This window comes from Arachis hypogaea, chromosome 13, assembly GCF_003086295.3.
Source record: "Arachis hypogaea cultivar Tifrunner chromosome 13, arahy.Tifrunner.gnm2.J5K5, whole genome shotgun sequence".
NCBI classification, from domain to species: Eukaryota; Viridiplantae; Streptophyta; class Magnoliopsida; order Fabales; family Fabaceae; genus Arachis; species Arachis hypogaea.
Window position 1 is genome coordinate 34,051,043 of NC_092048.1, and position 20,496 is coordinate 34,071,538.

General features: G+C 34.9%; 1 protein-coding gene across 1 annotated transcript; it reads right to left on the bottom strand.

Annotated features, from left to right (window-relative positions):
* Nucleotides 1-10,521: 10,521 nt before the first annotated feature.
* On the bottom strand, nt 10,522-14,289 carry LOC112738008 (transmembrane 9 superfamily member 10-like). The gene is made up of 7 exons (XM_025788224.3): nt 13,925-14,289; nt 13,197-13,361; nt 12,988-13,097; nt 12,456-12,564; nt 12,258-12,370; nt 12,020-12,170; nt 10,522-11,948 (listed from the first exon to the last, which is right to left on the bottom strand). Exons 1-7 carry the CDS (start codon nt 14,051-14,053, stop codon nt 10,791-10,793), a joined length of 1,935 nt encoding a protein of 644 aa, XP_025644009.1. The 5' UTR covers nt 14,054-14,289; the 3' UTR covers nt 10,522-10,790.
* Nucleotides 14,290-20,496: the final 6,207 nt, after the last annotated feature.

Genomic DNA, 20,496 nt, shown 5'->3' on the forward strand with positions numbered 1-20,496 from the left:
ACACACTTATAAAATAATATTAAAATAAAATTTTGAGAAGACTAAACTGAAATTTACATATAATTTACATGTAAAAAATTAAAATTAGGGGGCCATCGCCCCCCTTGCTGAGTATGTAACTTCGCCCTTGAACACACGAGCAGGAGGGGCGTAACCCCATGACCTTATTATAATCAATATCTAGGAGGAGGCTGATACGGACCCTATGATAAGTCAACGTCATTGTTGGAAGGACCATCTCGAAAACTCCATACAAAATACCTTAAGGTACATGTTGCATTTGCCACACCAAATCTAGAGTGCACGACGATATACCTCAAGTGAATTTTGGCCCTAAAGATTTAAAAAATGGAGTTGCCGTGGAGGATTCTTTTATGTTCATCAAGGCTAGAGTCAGCAACGACCTGGTAAAGTGTAACAACCTAACTCTCAATATGTTATGACCAATGCCAATCATCAGGTGTTATTATTCAATCAACCTATAGAACTCTAGACCTTATATATTATGTTATAATTATGAGCCTTTAGTGCTGTTTAGAATTGTAAACACAACAAGATATAGTAGAAAAGCATATACTATACATGAATAGCTACTAGGACACAGTTTTATACATGAGATTAGTTAGTACATTCGACCCTGCATATATACATAGTATCCATACTTAGTAGTTGACACCCAGGGTCGGGCTAACATACGAGTCCTTATTCTAGAACCTGCCTACCAAAGTAAAATCATATCCCTTGCAAAAAAATATCTACAAAGAGGGCAGTTATCTACTAAACTACTTCCTACAGATATCTATGAGACTGTTGCATATCGGGTCCATCACACATGGCCGTTGGGCTGTCCCAGTGATGTGGAATTCATAAATTACATTCCGTAGAATGACTGACAAGTGTACGGAATTATATCAAGTAATAAATTCACAGTGACTGAGTATTAATCCCATGAGAATTAATGAATTAAGCAAATAATAATTAATTAATTATTCTAGTTAGACGATTCAATTTTTAATGATGAGCAATTGAGAATTTAAATGACTTGAATAAAAAGTAAATGGAAGCAATAAATGACTTGAAAATAAAGAACATAAATATAAATTTCTAGGAATTTAAATTGCTAGAATATAAATACTGGAAAAGTAAATTGCAAGAAGAGTAAATTGCAAGAATATAAAGGATGGAAAGAATATTAGAATTAAGAGATATTGCATTATCAGGATCAATAGCTCTCATCTCCACTTCAATCATACAATAATTGATCTTTTGGCAAATCATAAGTGATTGAATTCCAATTCCTTGGTAATTCAATCTCTCTTAACTTAATCAATTGCCAATTCTTTAATTTAATTGCTCATGAAAAGAGATGGAGATTGGTCTTTGATTTAGAGCCACACAATCTCATGAATCAAGTTATGGATTGATTATATGTCACATACCAATCCCAAACCCAAATTCACAAGAATTGGAAGAAAGATCTTTAAGCTCAATTCTATGATCTCTTTTTTAAGTTCTCATAGAATTCAAGTTGGATTCAAATTCTTTTCCATGACATTTGAATCCTTGAGGTGAAGAACAAAGATTCTTTCTAAAGAAACAATTGAAAGATGAATTGAAGATTAAGAAGAAATCATATTACTCCATTGAAATACAATAGAGATCTTTCCCCCACTGAAGAGAATTAGAAACTCATAACTAAGAATTACAAAATGGGTATGAAAGAAAATAAAAGAGGAGAAGAGAATAAGAGTGAGGAAAGTGTCCGAAGACTCCCCTCCAAGGTGTGCAGCTCTGTCCTCTTGATCCCTATTTATAAGCTATTCTAAATTACAAATTCAAATAAAATTTAAATTACATCAAAAGTAAATTTTCTAACTAATTTTAGAAGATTCTTGTGGTTTTGATTGATTGTTAATTGTGGGCTTACTTGCATGGAGTTGGAGTGGACTTGGAGTGGGACATTTGGTCCAAAATTGGTGACTCAAGAAATTATTCGATGCATAGCGTTACTGGAGGTAACGCTTCACAAGCTCACCGTTACTAACACTTCTCTTTTAAGCAAATTGGTGCTCCCAGGGATAAGGGGTTAGTTAGGATAATGCTTTATTAACTTAGTGTTACTAACGCTTTGTTAAATGGCAAAGTTGATGCTCCAGCCTTCGAAGGCGTTAGTGGAACTAACACTTTGCTTCTTGGGCGTGTTTAACGCTTCAGAATGTTGAGATGTGAGCTTGGTGTCGTGCGTATGCATGAATTTCTTTATAGCGCCAGTTGTGCGTAAGCATGAGGCATGCGTATGCACGACGTTCCTTGTAGCTGGCGTTGCTTGAAGTAATGCTTTTGAACTTTTGGCATTACTAACGCCACATTTGGTGCCACATTGATCCTTCCAGGGGCTAAGGGTTCCAAAAACGTGGCCTAAGGTTTCAAAGCGTGTCTAAAGGCTTCTAAGTATGTCTAAAACTTCTTCTTTACTTTTCTTGAGCTTGTTTCTAACTCTTTTGCCATCATGGGAGTGCGCTTCCTGATGCGTGAGCATCTTTCCTATCTTTTCCTAGTGAATTTGTATTTAATTTGTCAAGTTTTATCAAGAATTAATTATCTTTTAGCCACTACAGATGCTACTTTGAGTTTTGTGCAATTCTATTTATTTTAGGTAGCATTCGGCTGGATTTGATGGAGTTTCTGCAGCACAAGAACTAAAGAAGATGACAGCAAGGAGCGACGCGTGCGCGTACCTGACGCATACGCGTGAAAAGCGAAGATGCACAGCAACGCGTGCGCGTATCTGACGCGTATGCGTGACACGCAAAGAAGACCATCGACGCGTACGCGTGACTGACGCGTACGCGTGACATGCGCCACGTGCAGAAAATGCAGAAAACGTTGAGGGAGATTTCTGGGCTGTTTTTGACCCAGTTTTCAGCCCAGAAAACACATATTAGAGGCTGCAGAATGGAGGACTCAGGGGAACACTTCTCATTACTTCCCAAGTTAGGCATGGATCCTACAAAGCAAGTGGTCCCCATCCATCAATTGAAGACTTACTAATTGCTATAATTAATTCTGATTTAAATTTAAATTTTAAAATAGGAAAAGATATTATTTTAGTTTTAGAAAATAGTTTTTAAATTTATTAGGATTAGATATAAAAGGTGATCCCAACGTTATTCCAAGAGAGAGGGAATTAGTTAACTTTTCATTCCACCTCAGCCAAAATACATTTTATGACAATCCTTATTTTTCTCTCTGAACCATGAGCAACTAAACCTCCACTGTCAAGGTTAGGAGCTCTGTCTATTTGTATGGATTGATACTATTATTTTTCTATTTTAATTCATGTGCTGATTTATATTTCAAGAATTGTTTTCGTTATTTATCTTATGAATTTGGGTGGAACGGAAGTATGACCCTCTTTCTAATTGAGTTCTTGTATAACTTGGAAAAGCTCTTTACTTGAACAATAGCTTGAAAATAATTTCTCCTAAACTTCTAATTATCTGGACTTAACGGGATACGTGACATATAATCCCTTTATATTTGGGTAATTAGAATTTTTGTGGCATAATAAATAGAATTAAACTTCACCCTCTAATTGGAATTAACTGACCAAGGAATTGACAGTTGATGAGAATTAGAGGAGATTAGAAAGGTCTAAGGAATTAGGGTCTAGTCACATATAGTTTGCCATGAATTAAATCTTGCATGATTAAAATAAATTAATAAGAAAAGTCAATCCGGAAAATAGATAACTCTAAGGGCCCGTTTGGGAAACTCTAGAAGTAGCTTTTTTTAACTTTTGACTTATGAAAAGTAGTAGTATTAATGTCGGGTGCAATTTTCAAAACCAAATTGCAACTTTCTAAGAAGCTATTTTGGAGCTTATAGAGAAGATAAAAAAAATGACTTCTCTCATAATACTTCTACTTTTCATTATATTTCTTTAAAATAAGCACTTTTAGAGTTAAAAATCCAAACACAAAATAACTTATTTATAAGTTACTTTTAACAGAGTCATTTATTGTTTAAGTTATTTTATCAAAAGGAGCTTAATTAAGTTAGTTACTCAAACTGGGCCTAAAACCTTAACTGCTTCCTCCATATATTATTTTCAACTTATTTACTTGCCTGTCTTCTGATCTTCTGAATCTACTATTTAATGCTTTTGAACTCTCAACACTATTTTCTGCTTGCCTGACTAAACCAATCACCCAATTATTGTTGCTTGATCCATCAATCCTCGTGGAATCGATCCTCACTCACCTGAGGTATTACTTGGTACGACCCGGTGCACTTGCCGGTTAGTTTGTGGACTTTAAATTCCGCACCACTTCCTCTATTATTGTTTTTGTTGTTTCTTTTTCCATCATTTTCTACAAATTCGTTAACTTAAGCAATCAAAACAATATCCAATTTAAGCGCCAAAACACTCTATAATTAAGCATTATGGATTGATTTCTTATATGAAAAAATATAGAAAACACATCATGATGCACATGCATCACCCTGCGCTCTATCACTCATCTCAGCTCCTTATGACGAACTTGAGACTAGGCTAATGACCATGTGGTCCTCTTTAGCCTCGGTACCCTCCGACAAATCCTCCTAGGACGAAGTTGACACGAAGCTGTTGGGAACGACTGCGGCCAAGACCTCTCTCAGGGGACCAAACTGCTTGACCATCGAGTCCATTGATTGGTAGTGAGGCATAGGCTCCACTGGTATTACTGGCTCAGACGCTGGGTTAAACTAGTGCTACTCGGGATGAAGATGGTAGGAGACTTTAGCTTCAGATCCATCTGGTATAGTGGCTACGATGGAAAAGGGGTGATGGGTGCCTCCGGGATGTAGCTCAGATAGCAGAAAATCGTAATGTGAGTCAAGCTCGAACTCTGGGATAAATAGAGGATGTAAGAAAGGTCAACCAGGAAGGATGTACATGTGCGTATGCGACTCGCTCCATATGACAGTATTGCCCCATTTGCGATCATCATATTGGCACAATGCAGGGAACTCAATAAATACTACTCCCGAGCACATCTGTAGAACAGGGAAAAAAAGGGGCAGGGGTGAGAACCTAAGGTTCCCAACAAGGTGTGAAGAAGGAAGTCAGAATTTTGGGTATTTAGCGCTAGTGAGTTCATTACTATGCTACCAAGTTACCCCGATGGATTTACTATGCAGTATTATAAAAGCAATAGAAGAAAGAATAACAATAATTGCTGATTCACACCAATAATATCTCACAGAGAAATGCAGCATGTAGGCATGATGCATGACTAGCCCTACGTAAGCTAGATAGATTCTTCCATTGGCGTTCCCACCTCATTCGACGCTGGCCAGATGGGGTAATTCCTCCACTTACCAGGCGGTCTTTCTTGGAGCAACACGGGGATTTATCATCTATCATGGTGCATTTTGGTACATTTAATGGACGTTTTTCTCTTAGTTATTTAAATCATTAAAATGATATCTTCTCTCTAAGGACCCTTTCACTCTTAGTCTTTATTCATAAAGCCTTTTATGTTCATCTTTTACTCTTAAAGTACTTGGTTTTGTGATGCGTGAGCATCTTTCTTATATTTTCTTAGTGATTTGCATGTGGTTTTGTTGAATTGGATCAAGATTTAGGTGTTTTAAGCCACCATGAATGCTACTTTGAGTTATTTTATAATTTAATTTATTACAGGTAACATTCAGATAAGTTTGGCAGAGTTTAGAGAGGAGAAAATACGTGAAATCCAAGGCTGCCTGGATGGCGCCAAACGCCACCTCACCGGCGTTTGGTACCGGAACTCAGAAAGCCCTCATTCACTTCTGTCATGGTGGCGACAAATGCCACAACCCGGTGTTTAGCTCCAGAGACCTCAGAATGAGTGAGTAATTGCTGTATACGTGGCTCCAAATGCCACCAATCTGAAGTTTAGTGCCAGTAGTGCGAAGAAGGAGAAATCTCATGTGAATCAGCATCAAATCTTTGGATTTAATTTAGTTTTTAATTAAGAAAAGATACTTTTAGGTTTTTAGAAATTATATTTAATATCAATTAAGATTAGATATAAAAGGAGAAGATATCTTCACCTAGGGTTTCTTCTTCTCTTCTTTTGGACTTTTACACTTTTTGCTCTGCTAGGGTTTCTCCGCAGCATGAGCAACTAAACCTCAATTGTTAAGGTTAGGAGCTCTGTTATTTTAATGAATTAATACTATTGTCATTTTTCTCTTAATTAATGCACTTGTTTATTTTCAAGGATTGATTCCGCTCCTCATCCTAAGAATTAGAGTATATTGGAAGATAACTCTTTTTCTAATTGAATTCTTGTTGAATCTTGGAAAGTTAAATCACTTGAATTACAGCTTGGAACTGAATTCTCATGACTCTCTAACTATCTGAATTTAATGTGATACGTGACATATAATCATATCGTCTTTGGATTTTTATGATTTTGTGTGGCTTATAAACTAGGATTAGAACTTAAACCCGTTAATTAAATTAAGTGACTAAGGAATTGGCGGTTGGTTTGGTTAGAAGAGATTAAATTACTAAAGAATTGGGGTTTAATCAATTAGAGTTTGCCATGAATTGAACCTTTGCATGCTTAAAGTGAGTGATAAGAACTATTAATCCGAAAATTTAACATCTCCAAAGCCTTAACTATTTTCTCATACTATTTTCACCAATCGTTCATTACTTGTTTTCTTGAATTCTTTGATTCATTGCTTTATGATACTTGGAATACAAAACAATCAATTTGGTTTGTCTGAGTAGTCTAATCATTCAATCATTGTTGCTCAATCCACTAATCATCGTGGATCGACACTAACTCACCTGAGTTATTACTTGATACGACCTGGTGCACTTGCCGGTAAGTTTGTGGTATTCGAATTCCACACCAAATTTTTGGCGCCGTTGCTGGAGATTAATTGTGATTGACAACTATCTGTTATTTGATTACCTTTATTAGACACTTTCTTGCTTTAATTTGTTTAATTTCTTCCCTTGAATTTTTTAATTTCACTGAGTATTTTCCCTTTGTTTTATTCATTTTATTTTTCCATTTTTCTTTTCTTGTTTTCGAACATTTTGCTTCAATTTTTCCCTTCTAATTCTGAAAATTTACCCTTTTTATTCTAGTATATTTTAATTTATTTCTTTTACTCAGTTTACCTCACTGGGATTCTCTTCACTCTGATGTAGAGATTTTTATTTTTCTTATTTTCTGTTTGTTTATGAGTAGGAACAGAAACAAGGAACTTCTTCTTGATTTTGATCCTGAGATTGAAAGGACCGGTAGAAGACGCCAACAGCAGGCTAGAGCTTTTAGAGCTGCTGAGAGTCTCAGAAACAATTCTAAGAAGGAAGCTGAAGAATTCACCATGGAGCTAAACAACAACAACAATATTGTCATTCCCAATGCTCCCAATGCTCCTAAGTAACCTAGAAGAACGCTTGGTTCTTACACTGCTCCAAATCCCACCTTCTATAGCAGTAGCATTGTTGTGGCACCTGTGAATGCCAACAATTTTGAGTTGAAGTCTCAACTCATTACTTTAGCGCAACAAAACTGTCAGTTTCATAGACTCCCGCAGAAAGACCCAAACCTATTTATCTCTAATTTTCTGCAAATCTGTGATACGGTAAAGACCAATAGAGTCCATCCTGATGTCTATCGGTTGTTACTCTTTTCGTTTGCTGTACGGAATAGAGCCAAGCAGTAGTTTGATACACAGCCTAAGGAGAGCTTGAATACATAGGATAATGTGGTTAGCGAATTCCATATCTTTATCTAATTTCTTTGTTTCAGGTACAGTTTCCTCATCACTGTGCATAACATCTTCATCAGAACTGAAAGGATCATTTTCAAGCTCTTGGTTTTTTCCTATCACCAAATATGCATAGCTCCTGTTGTTTCCTCCTCTTTCTTCATGCGGTATCCAGTCTTCAAACTTTGATACAAGCGCTTTTGTTCTGGTAAAACCTTTATCTCCTTTACGCACCTTCTTGACATTTTTTTGTAGAAGATCCCGCTCTTGCTCTAAGGGGTCTTGTTCATTTGGGGCTTCTTCCGATGATCCTGCTTCGGTCATAGAGCCAGTAAAGGACCATGGTGGTGGTGGTTTCACAAAGGAAAGGGAAAAGGAAAACGTAGGGAGAGAAAAGAGAAATGGGTTCTGATGGCTTGTTTTTTTTTTTTTTTTCCACAAAATCGAAGTTATTAAACGATCAAAAATGCTCTACAACTAAGTGATTTATCCAACTAAGTCCAATCAAATTGTATAACTATTTATCATATCTACATGCACTTTTTCTTCTTCCTCTTCCATACGTTGCTACTTTGTCTTCTTCTTCTCCTTTTTTTTTTTCGTTATCGTCGTTGTCGTCATTGTCGCCGCCTCCTCCTCTTCCTCCTCCTTCCTTTTCATTTGAATTTCTTTTCCGCCTTCTTTTTCCTCCTCCATCATCATCATCATCATCGTCGTTAGATAGTGAAACAAAAAAAATTATGAGAAAATAAAATAAAAAGAAAAAGATAAAGAAGAAAAAAAAGCAGCAGAAAATAAGGAGGAGAAAGAAGAGTTTTTATTTATATAGAATTTATCAGAAAAATAACATCGAAATTTCTTAACAATACATATAGATATCTTAGTTTTGACATCGAAATTTCAGTGTTAATTTAAACAAATTTTGGTGTTATTTTTGTTTCTAACAAGAATTCAATCCAATAAATATGAATCTGCATTCATTCAACTAAATAAGATTGCAATACATATTCATTCAAGTATAATATGAGAAGCAATACTCTTTAAAAAGAGATGTAAGAGCAAAAGAAAAGAAAGAAAGAAAGAAGAATAAGAAGAAAAAAAAACATTAAAGAAGAGATTTCTGTATTTTGTAACAAAATTTTGACGTTAAAATCTTAAAATTTCGGTGCATTTTTGTTTATGGCAAGAATTCAATCCAATAAGTGTAACTCAAAAAATTTCTGTATCATGGTTAAATAATTTCCGTGTTATTTTCTGATAAATACTGCATAATTTAAAATTCTTTCTCCCATTCTTTTTCTTCGTTATCATCATTATCTTTTTTTTTTTGTTTCAACTTCTCATAATTCTTTTATTTTATCCTCGTAACAAGAATAAAAATAAGAAAAAGAAAAAAAAATCAAATAAAGAAAAAGAAGACATACATAATGTTGCAAAAATACCAAGAAGAGAAAGAAGAAAAGAAAAAAATTATAGCATTAAAAGAACGATAATGACAAAGAAATATGTAAAAAGGAATACAAAGAAAAAGAAGAAGAATGCAAACAAAAAGAACGCAAAAAAAAAAAGTGCGGATATAAAAAAAATAGCATGTTCACACGCGTTAATAATAAAACTGATTTTTATTGGATTTAAACCAACTTAATTTCGAAAAAATTTAAATGGGTAGGATCACACTTTATACTAACGTTGTTTTACTTAAATCATATGTGAGTATGTGACCAGGATTGAGATCGTAGGAGTATAGCGCACAATTTTTTTTGGGCCTAATCATAATTCACAAGCCTAAACCACTTTAACTTAGTACAGTCATATTTAAACCTTTCTGTTACCTTACAACTTCAAGCATCTGCCGGTAGCACTAGCAGTTTCCTCTCCTAGTGAGAAAAGCAACGCAGCCTTATATATACATGGAGCAAGCAAGCTATATATGCCTCTTAATTAATTGGAACAGGCAGCAGCCTTTTATATATAATATATTAGCTTAGTTTCTTGTTATAATTGCTCATCATTGTTACCCCTCTCCATTCCATTGAATTTGATAGATGCACAGAGAAATAGGAGAAATCGAAATAGACGGCTTCAACAGATCTACTCCGTTTTCCACTTCTCCTTTTAGTCTTCTTCTATTTCTCTGTGTTCGTTTAAAAACTGGCCAATTTTCGGTTGGGTCCGATCCACCAATTTCTGGTCAGTTTTTTTTTTTTTTTTTTATCTAGTTTTTTGTTGGCCGTTTTTTTGGCCGTTTTTCATTTAACATCGAATCGTAATTCTCAACGGTTCACGATTCACGATTCGACCGATGGATTGATTTTCAGAACCATAGTTAATTGGTTATAAGTACAATGTTGTTAGACCTAAATAATTTAAAAAAATAAAAATAATATACTGGCCTAATTTTATTTAACGGCTCCGATTTTTTTTTTTTTGGTGACTATTTAACGGCTCCGATTTGAAGCATTGCGGTAACATGTAAGTTGGAACAAAACACTAAATCATAGACACCAATACTAGTGTCTGTTTTTTATTTGTTAGATACAAATATAGATTTTGTATTTAATTTCTATTATAAATTCTTTTTCTTTTTTTTTTTCTTTCAGTATATCAAACATATTTATATTTTATTGTGATCATATATATCTTTTGTTTTGTATTAATCACTAACTAAAAGTAATATCAATGAGAATCATAATAATTGGAGTTAAGGCAAGAATTTTGAATTATTTCTAGCATTTCTCCTTATTAACAAAAATGAACTAAGATTGAGGACACCATAATTGATTAATGGTCCTCACGAATGTGTAATACAAAACAATGAGAATGTGTAGTAGAAAATTCTTTTAAGAAAGTACAAAATATGACTATACTTCTAAAACGACCTATGTTAAGACAGCTATGAATTTCCAATGTAATAACTATTCAAAAGTGGAGCCAAAGGACAACTGAAGGATGCCCACAATTCCCAGTTCCATTTAAAATAGTAAGCTTCTCGTAACGATTAAGCCATCCACTAATTTGCTTATTGATCAGTCAATTTTCACAGAGGAGTAGATTAGCCTTACGAACCAGAAGCATGCATAGAAACCGATTGTACCGGTCACAACGAAGAAAGCATACGAAAGAAGCAGCATGTAACCGAAGTAAAGGACTCCAGATACCGGTTTAGTGATCTCAAGTTTTGTGAAGAAATAAAATGCAGCATATAGGAAAAGGTAGAGTGCAGAGGAACCAGAAGTGAGATATGACCTCCACCACCAGAGGTAGTCCTCACTGCATAGCTGGAAGTAGCAAAGAACTATTGTGATCTCAGCACAGGTGATGATGAGGATGACAAAGACGATGAACAAGAAGCCAAAAAGATAGTAAAATTGATGTAGCCAGATAGAAGTGAGGATAAAGAAAAGCTCAATGAAGACAGCACCAAATGGTAGTATGCCTCCAATTAGGATAGAGAAGGCAGGGTTCATGTACCAGGCTTGTTCCGGTATCTGCCTCGCTATCTTGTTGGTCTTTACGGGGTCCTCAATCACTGTCTTCTTGTAGCCGATGTGACCACCGACTATTACCAGTGGTACCGAGATGCCGAACCATAAGAAGACGAGAGCAAACATTGTTCCAAATGGAACTGCCCCGGACGACTTCTGGCCCCAAATTAAAGCATTTAGCACAAAGAATATTGCGAAGGCAATGCCTGGGAACATGAAGGCCGTCTTGAGAGTTATGCTTTTCCATTCCGTTCCCTTGAACAGCTTATAAAGGCGCGCCGACGAGTATCCGCCACAGAGCCCCATAAGGGCCCAGAGCAATAGCATTGCTGTCATCAAACCACCTCTGTTTGACGGCGAAAGAAATCCAAGTGCGGCAAATATCATTGTGACAAGAATCATTCCGAAAAACTGAACACCTGTTCCCACATACACACACAGCAAGTCTGAGTTTGATGGAGGCCTGAAAACATCTCCGTGGACTAGCTTCCACCCTGTCTCTTCCTGAGCTTCTTCCTGTGTCTCTAATTGATTGTACTTGGAGATATCGCGGTAAAGCGTCCTCAACATTATCATTGCCACCATTCCCGAAAGGAAAAGTACAATCATTAAAGAATTAATGATCGAAAACCAGTGAATTTGTTCGTCTGCCATCAGAAGATACGAATCCCAGCGAGACGCCCATTTCACGTCGCTTTCCTACAACATGTTCACAAAATCAGCATCACAACTCATCAATTCTCAATGAAACTACCAATTACCCAACTAACCTGGAACTCAACATCATAAGTAAAGATTATTTCCTTGTTTTCTTCAACCACTTGAGGATCTTCAGATCCAGAAACTAACTTTCTTGCATGCGGATCGCACGTTGTTAAGCGGGTGTTCTCATCAAAATTACCTTCGTATTCATGCCTCACACTGTATTCACACCAGTATCTCAATTTTAACATATGGAACCGTCGATTTAAGAAATTAGCACAAAACTAATACATAACAAATAATGACCTGAAAGGTTTAACCTCAAAGCCTACGATTCTTGACATCTCTGTCACTGGATCTCTGTGATACTTAACCACAAAGGTTAAGTGGTTATGGATAAAGTGCTTTTCGTCTTTGGTCTATCAACATGGTGGAAAAGATGTCAAAATGAATTTTAAACCAAACGAGTAAAATGAAATTCTCATCTAGCTAGCTGCCACTTACTCCAGCATACTGTCCTTTGAGACCGATGAGGAAGCCATGCAGATAAACTAAGGAAGACTCCTGATCAGGCCTTCGTAGAGGAACTACTAAAGGTAGATTGTCCAAAATCCTGAAACAACACAAAAATAGACCAAGATAAATTTTTGTCAATGGCCTATCTCTATTGTCTCCACCCTTTAGGAACACACAAAATATAGAATTTTTTTCTTTATTCTCGAAAATGTAGAAATTATTTGTATCTGTCAGCTAACAAACAGGTTTATGATCATTGTTGCTGAATTTGTATTCCAAAGAAAACTTCCAAACACGGCTTAAGCAAACAAGTCTAAAATAATTCATCTATTTCTAACTAAATTTTACTCTTGTGTCATCACTAGTCCATTTAAGTGTATAAGTGAGTATATTGAAATACTGGAACTTATAGGAACTTTTTTGTCACATCGATAACTATAACTAGCACAGAGTTTTGCCCGAAAAATAAGAAAACTAGCACGTAGATATGGAGGTAAATTTAAGGTCGCTGGTAACTCACATGTTCACACGATATTCATCATCTATCTTTTCCTTGAACTCTGCGGCTGTTTTTGCATTAAGAGTTAGACGGCAAACAATAGTGCACATCTGCGGCTCTCGCATTTTAAACTGAAACAAAGAACCAGATTGTTTCAGCATTTTCTGAACTTTTTGAACACATTAAGGAAAAGGAAGAAGCAAAAAATATGTGCACAAAATTCAGCGAACCTCATAGGGAGAGTTTTCGATGCGGTCACCGCGAAGAACTTCCCCAAGATTCTCAGCACTATCAACAATTTGATTTGGACGACAATAAGGCAGTGAATAATAGGAGTATGGAAGTTGCGTTTTTGTAGAAGTCAATTTGTTCACTTTAACCCTCAAAATGTCACCCTGTCACCAATGAACAACATAAATGCTGTTTGTTTATGCCATGACTGGGAAAAATCTACGGTAACTTTATTTCAATATAAGATCTCAGAAAATGAAATACAAAAACAGTATGCAAAGGAAAATACTTGTCTGAACAGTTCCTAAGACTTAGTGTGCCATACTCGTGAATAAATCATGTTATTCATTAATAAATTAAATTATATCACATGAACTTGAAATTTTCTGTAAGACTCCGTTAAAGAAAAAATCGATCACCACAGAGGGAAAAGAAAGTGTTGAAGCAATCAATCGACTACAATAACTGGAAGATTTCATGCCTACATTATTGCAAAATGGTCGGATCTCTCAACTCTTACGTAAAAGAAAATGTGCCTAACAAGCCACAACAATCGTTTCCAAATTGTAAAGCAAAACAAAGATCTTCCAAGAAAGACGTATAAAGAGGAAAACAAAAGCCACATTAGTGATCTGACTTGAAACTCAACGATAATGAAAGAACATGAAAAAATAAAATAAAACATGGTGAGTGAAAAAGAAGAAAAAGACAATGAAAAAATAAGAACCTTATGGAAATCCTCTGGTGCAACACCAGGAAGGTAAAAACAAGTTCCATGGTGGACATTAACATGGAGCATGAAATACACAGAGATCCATAGCCATAGATGACGTGCAAGATTTCCTTTCGTCGCCATGATTTTCTTTATAAACAACGTATGATGAAGGAAAGAACGCTTCTCTCTCCTCTTCTTCTCGTTAATTCCTCCCACTAGTGTTCCTACTTTGTTCGTTAATTACAGAAATGACGATGTTCTAGCTGTTGGACACATACAAAAATGTGATGGACGACGATTTGTGCTGGAGATTGGATCCTACAGCTTCAACGGTGGATTTCAATTATGTCTTCCTATTTGGTAAGAAATCCTCTTCTAAGCTTTTTATGATGAGAAATTATATTTGTATCATTTTCCTTTTCTTTTAACCCCAACTGTATAAGCTTCTTTGTTTTTAATATTAAAAGAGAAATATTTTACATTTTTTGTTTGTCTTCCTTTTACTTTATATACTAAAAGAGACAATATATACAAAACGTGTAAATACGAAATAGTGAATATAACATTCCTATTATTATGTTGGACTTCTTATTTTCTTTAATAGATCCGAAAGTGTAAGTCTTTAGAACCTGACATCGTAAATAGTAAGGTCTCTTTCTAAAAAAACATTTCATGATTTGAATTCGTGACTTTATGGTAAATCTAACTCAAGACTCAATTCACTTTCTCGCTAAGCTAATAACTCACTCTAGATATATACTACTATGTTGCTGATACGTGATCAACTGTTTTATAGTAGTCAATATAGAACCAACACATAAGAAAATCATACTTTGTTGGCTATATAGTAGTCAAAACTTGAAGGACGTACTATTGGCCTCATAAAACTGAGACAAGATTAAGTTGGTTCTTAAACTTATATGGAACCTCAATTTAACTGTTAAAATTTTAATTGCAATATTTAGTATTTCAACTTTATAAATATTATTCACATTATTAATCCGTATGACAGTTTCCATCATAAAAATATTACTGGAGAGATGACGTGGATAGTCAAATACCACACTAAACACCTAATGGCTATATTAGGTGGTAATTAAAATTCTTTGCATCAATTTAGTCCCTTGTAAGTGTTTAAATTCTTAATTTTCAATTTCATTTGAAGTCCTTTTTTCTTCATTTCTTACTCCCCTGTTTGAAGACATTTTTATAAAGTTCGTGATGAGTAATGACAATAAATCTGTTAGGAGTTTTAACAACTAGTACTCTAATGGAAGTTATTCAAAGAGAGCCATTCGAAGCAAGGAAAAGTGATTTCCATAGTAGTGTGGTTGTGTGTGTCGACCCGTTTTAAGATGGTTAGAAACAAATTAGATGCGAATCCAGAGAGATTTTTTTAGGTGTCTAAACTATAATGTAAGTGCAAGATTATTCTTTTCTTGAATCATGTAATATTTGATTCTTTCTCTATCTTTATTAAATGTGTTATAGAGTGTTGACAAGAAGTGATATAGGTTGTTTGTTTGGACTTATGAATTCTATGAAAAAAGAGAAGCAAGAGGTAGAGTGATACCTGAAAATGAATCCTAAGAAAAAGTCAGGGCTTTGAAATTGGAAGGAATTTTACTGGTTGCAATAAATTAGTATAAAAATTGTGAAGGCTAGCATAGTGTATATTTCGGAAAAACCAGATCTGATAGTTATGTGATTCAAATTGTAAGAATTTTTTGAAGAAAAACCAATGTATATTGTTTTACCTATTTTGATTTTCAATAAATGAAAATTGCACATGTGTTTCATTTAAATTAAAATTGCCATGTGTGATCTAAGATATTGATAATTTGTGAATCCAATAATATAAAATAAAAACTATAAGAAATTCAAATAAGAAATGTCAAATCTAAACCCTTTATAATTCATTAATAAAATATTCATATTAATATATAGTGAAATTTAAAATATCCATAATTGATGAAACACACAAACAAAACAAAAGTAACTACTTGAAGAGTAATTAATGAGAAATCAACATTTTAAAGTAATATAAACTTAGAAAAACAAGATAAAAAATAGATTCATTTTAAAGTAATTAATCTAAAAGTATAATACCCTATTACATATAAAGCACCTAAATAGATTCATCTAATAGTTCATTTCTTTTTTTGGTAGTTTAAATCCTGAAGTAGGAACAAATTTTACGTCATTAAGTAATTTCAGTATCATTTGGAGATAAATGAGGTTGATTTGTTCTCATTGACATAAATTTGACCTAATTAATTAGGTTATACAAAAGAATTAGAGTGATTTTGATGTCATTTAAGTCATTTTCATGACCTCTTTTTTTTTTTTTAATTTGGTTTTTCTTTCTATTTGTATTCTTTATTTTAGTAAAAAAATCTACAAGTTTAGAATAACTTTGTAAAAATTTTCAGTTTTTTCAAGTATGTTGAAAATCATCTTAATCTTTGGCACAAAGTGTTCATCAATATCATACAAAAACAGTAAAAACATAATAAAATTATAAGTATGATACCGTTGTAAACTAACAATAATAGCAAAATTGTTTATATTCGTAATCAAAGAATATAAAATTTAATTATCATAAAATTTGCCAAGTACAACAAGATACACTACAAAAAAAAATGTTGAGTACTATCGGATATACTATCGGATTCATCAAATAATTCCGATGGTAATCAATTTACAGTCAAAATTACCGTCAGAAATAATCAGATAGTATAAACCTCGCCGCTAAATGTTTATCGTTGGATTTTCTTCGTTCCACGGTAATTACCGTCGGATTTTCTGATGGAATATAGTGAATGCGAAAACGAATCGTGTTGAGCGTTACCGTCGAAAATTTCTAATGGTAACATTTGGCACCATATCATTCCTTTTCCCGCTATATTACCATCGGATTCATCCGACAGTAATACCAACGGTAGCTTTTTTATTTTTTTTTTTAAATTATCTTTTCGATTAATCTATAGTGTACCCTGATAATTAACAATTGAAATAGTGTTTTAAACCTGACGTGAAGTACAAAAAATATAAATTACAAATACTAAAATATGGTAACTGAAATATCTGAAACAATGCTAACTATTTTAGAATCACAGAAATATGTTTACGGTTACTGAAATAGATATTACAAATACAATTAGGTTTTTAAAGAAATATATATTACAGAACAATGTTTACGTTAACCTTAATCAGATTCATCGTCTTCTTCCTTTGGTTCACCATCCTCCTCTTCTGATGTAGTTTCCTGATTATCATCAAACTCTTTTTCGTCGCCATCGACCCTATCTTCTTCTTGAAGATCGTCGTCTTGTGGTGGAAGTGCATCGACATCTTCTCCAAAGTCAATGATGTCATCATCGATAACAGCAGACTTAAGGGTGATGGGCTCATCGGTATCAACCACCGTTCTCGTAGGAGTAGGGTTGTTAATCTGGTAAGGTTGTTGACCCTCTGTCATATCATCAGATTCGATGTAGCTTCTTCCCTTAGTCTTAATCATAACCACCCAACTAGACTTGCATGAACCCTGATAAGGTAAATAGTACACATGTCATGCATTTTGAAGTAGAATAAAAGGATCGTAGTACCTATATTTTCTGGTTATATTAACTTTAGTGATATCATAGTCCTTGTGCTTTCGTATTTCTTGTCACGAACTGGGATCATATCATTTACATTTAAATACACATACTTTGTACGTAGTATGACAGAAATACTCTAACTTAATTATATTGTGCAAGACACCAAACCAATCAAAATGACCCCACCTGAATCCTGCAAACCCAAACTCCAGTGTTATCTGTTTTCTTTTCGATCGACCATTGTAATGTATGGAACTGACATCCATTAACAGTATACATCAGGTAACTAGTGCCCTTATTCATTGGGCCCTAACTAAGTGCAGCTAGTTTCGAATCTGTCGTGTCAGTTAGCTTCACCCTGACGTATTCTATGAACCGACATGGAAAGTTGTTCAATGAGGTATCAGGATTTACCTCTTGGAATAACCTACATGATTCATCAGAGGATAGAGAAGTTTTAATTAGATTAAGAAGTTAGTAACAAAATTAAGAAGTTACTATCTTACTGATTTCAGTATTTTCCAAGACTTAAAAAACTCACATGAGGTAGGGTGAAAGTTGGTCACAATTAAGCAATACATGCAGATGTGCAGCATCGATTTCCTTCTGTTCTAACCAGTAGTCACTGTCCGTACTTATTGCAGCTCCTTCCAACAAAAAGATTAGGTATGTTCCACTTGACGAGGATGCTCCCCTCTCATTGTTCCTTGCAACCCTTGTTTTACGTGACTCTACATGAGACTGAAAATAGAATGAGTAAAATACAGATATTTTCTTAGCTAGGAATGCTTCGCATATGCTGTCCACAATCCGATTTCTATTCTTCACGGTGCGCTTAAAGAAACCAATCATGATCTCAAGTGGGTACATCCACCTAAATTGGACCGACCCACACAGTATTGCTTTGTACGGTAGGTGGACTGCTAAGTATTTCATAACATCGAAAAATGATGGCGGGAATATCCTCTCCAGCTTACAAAGTAAGATAAGAATGTCCTTGTCCATGACTGTGAGATCATTAAAGCTAAGTTTCATAGCACGTAACTCCCTAAAGAACTCACTTATTTCTGCAAGGGGTTTCCAGATGTTCGTTGGAAGTTCTCTGAACGCGACAGGAAGCAAATACTCCATGAAGATGTGACAATCGTGATTCTTTAATCCAGTAAGCCTACCCTATGACACGTTTACACACTTGCCCAAGTTGGAGGCGTAACCATCAGGAAACCTTAACCCTCTAATCCACTTACAAATATTTTGTCTCTGTTCCTTCGTTAGAGAGAACACCGCCTTTGGTTTAGACCTTCTCCTTAATTCAACAACATCCATCAAATAAAAACAACAGTTTTTACATAGAAAACAGCTGCAGGCATAAATCATTAACATACAGGCAGTCAGTAAAACATCAAATCCTAAGTGTGTAACCCCTTATAACTTCATAATTTTTCAACTAACAAGAGTTTTGAGAAGGCACCACTACGTGACCTTCTCCCACTTTCGTCCTAAAACTCTATCCTAGAAAAAGTAAGTCCAACATAAAATTTAAATAATTAATCATATTTAGACACAGAAAACTAACATACAATGTTACTGTACAGACAACAAAAGAACGAAACTCCTATTGAGCTCAGAGGCAATTGCACCATTCTAACAAAAATGATTACTTATAAAATTCACAAGCTGAAACTAATTCGATAACTAATTTAAAAAATACGTAAAATTCATTCTTCTAATTAATTAAAACCTAATTTTTAATTCAGCAAAACTAACAAGAGGCATGACAAATTTAATTTTCACTTACCTAAAATTAACACGACAACTCCTAATAACATACTTTATTAAGCAAATTTAACCAATGATTTAATAACTAACCCTAGCAAAACGTTAAACTAACAAAATAGTATAAAAAACTATAATAATCATACCAACAAACCAATCTGATGATAGTGGCTGCAGTCTCTCGTTGATATCGTGGTGACTGAGGCGGTGGCAACGTCAACGGCAACGTGATCCTCAACCGCGGTGGGAGATGAGACGAGGACAGCAGCAGCAGCAAATTCGCCAAGCATGTGCAGTGCGGGGACAGCGAGTGCTTCTTCCTCAATGGCAACGTCGGCGACAAGCTCCGGCGGTGGCAACGTTGACAACTGCCTGCAGAGATGCTGTGAGCAGCCGAAGAGAGAGAGAGAGAGAGAGAGAGAGAGAGAGAGAGAGAGAGAGAGAGAGAGAGAGAGAGAGAGAGAGAGAGAGAGAGAGAGAGAGAGAGAACAACTTTCTAAAGTAAGGAGGAAGGGCTTTGCATTTTGAATTTAGCCATAAATTTTCCGTCGGATTAATCCGACAGTAACATTATTCGTGTGCCCAAAACGTAACGTTTTACTAAACAACGTTACCGTCGGATCTAGCCTCCGATAAATCCAACAGTAGTAAGCGCGCCGAAACTTTTTTCCTTCCCGCCAAATATTATCGTCGACGTTACCGTCGGAAACAATGTTCCGACGGTAATAATTTCAGGTGATGAATTTATTACAAAATTTGACGGTCAATCTGACGGAAAACATGCTGCTAACGTCTAATGGTAAACCCAACGGTACTCCACCATAAGGTTTTATAAGGATAGACCACTGGATAATGATGCATATGATATTATGGCAATCCTAGTTTTTTGGTTGTGGCTGCACCTGCAACTTTTGACACTTCTATTCCTGTTGTGTTCGTCTTTTCTTTTAATGTTTCTTAAGTTAGAGTGATCTCTTCAGTCTGAACATAAATCAGAATTTTCAAACAATTATGATACAAAATTCAAAATAAAAAACTAGTAAAACAAGCTAGAGTCAAGTAAGACTTTCTCAAAGTCTTAATCTCACTCTCCCTTAATTTCTCAGTTGCACTTATGCTATTGGATTAAAACAATCTAAAGTCAAAATAAGACTTTAATTATCCTTCTTGAACACCCTAATATAAATTATTAGATATGCGAAA

Coding starts and splice junctions, on each gene's coding strand:
- LOC112738008 (XM_025788224.3), bottom strand. CDS start 14,053: ATGGCGACGAAAGGAAATCTTGCACGTCATCTATGGCTATGGATCTCT. Junction 13,098..13,196: donor TCGAAAACTCTCCCTATGAG/GTTCGCTGAATT, acceptor TCTTTGTTTCAG/TTTAAAATGCGAGAGCCGCA. Junction 12,565..12,987: donor GATGAATATCGTGTGAACAT/GTGAGTTACCAG, acceptor GTGTTGTTTCAG/GATTTTGGACAATCTACCTT.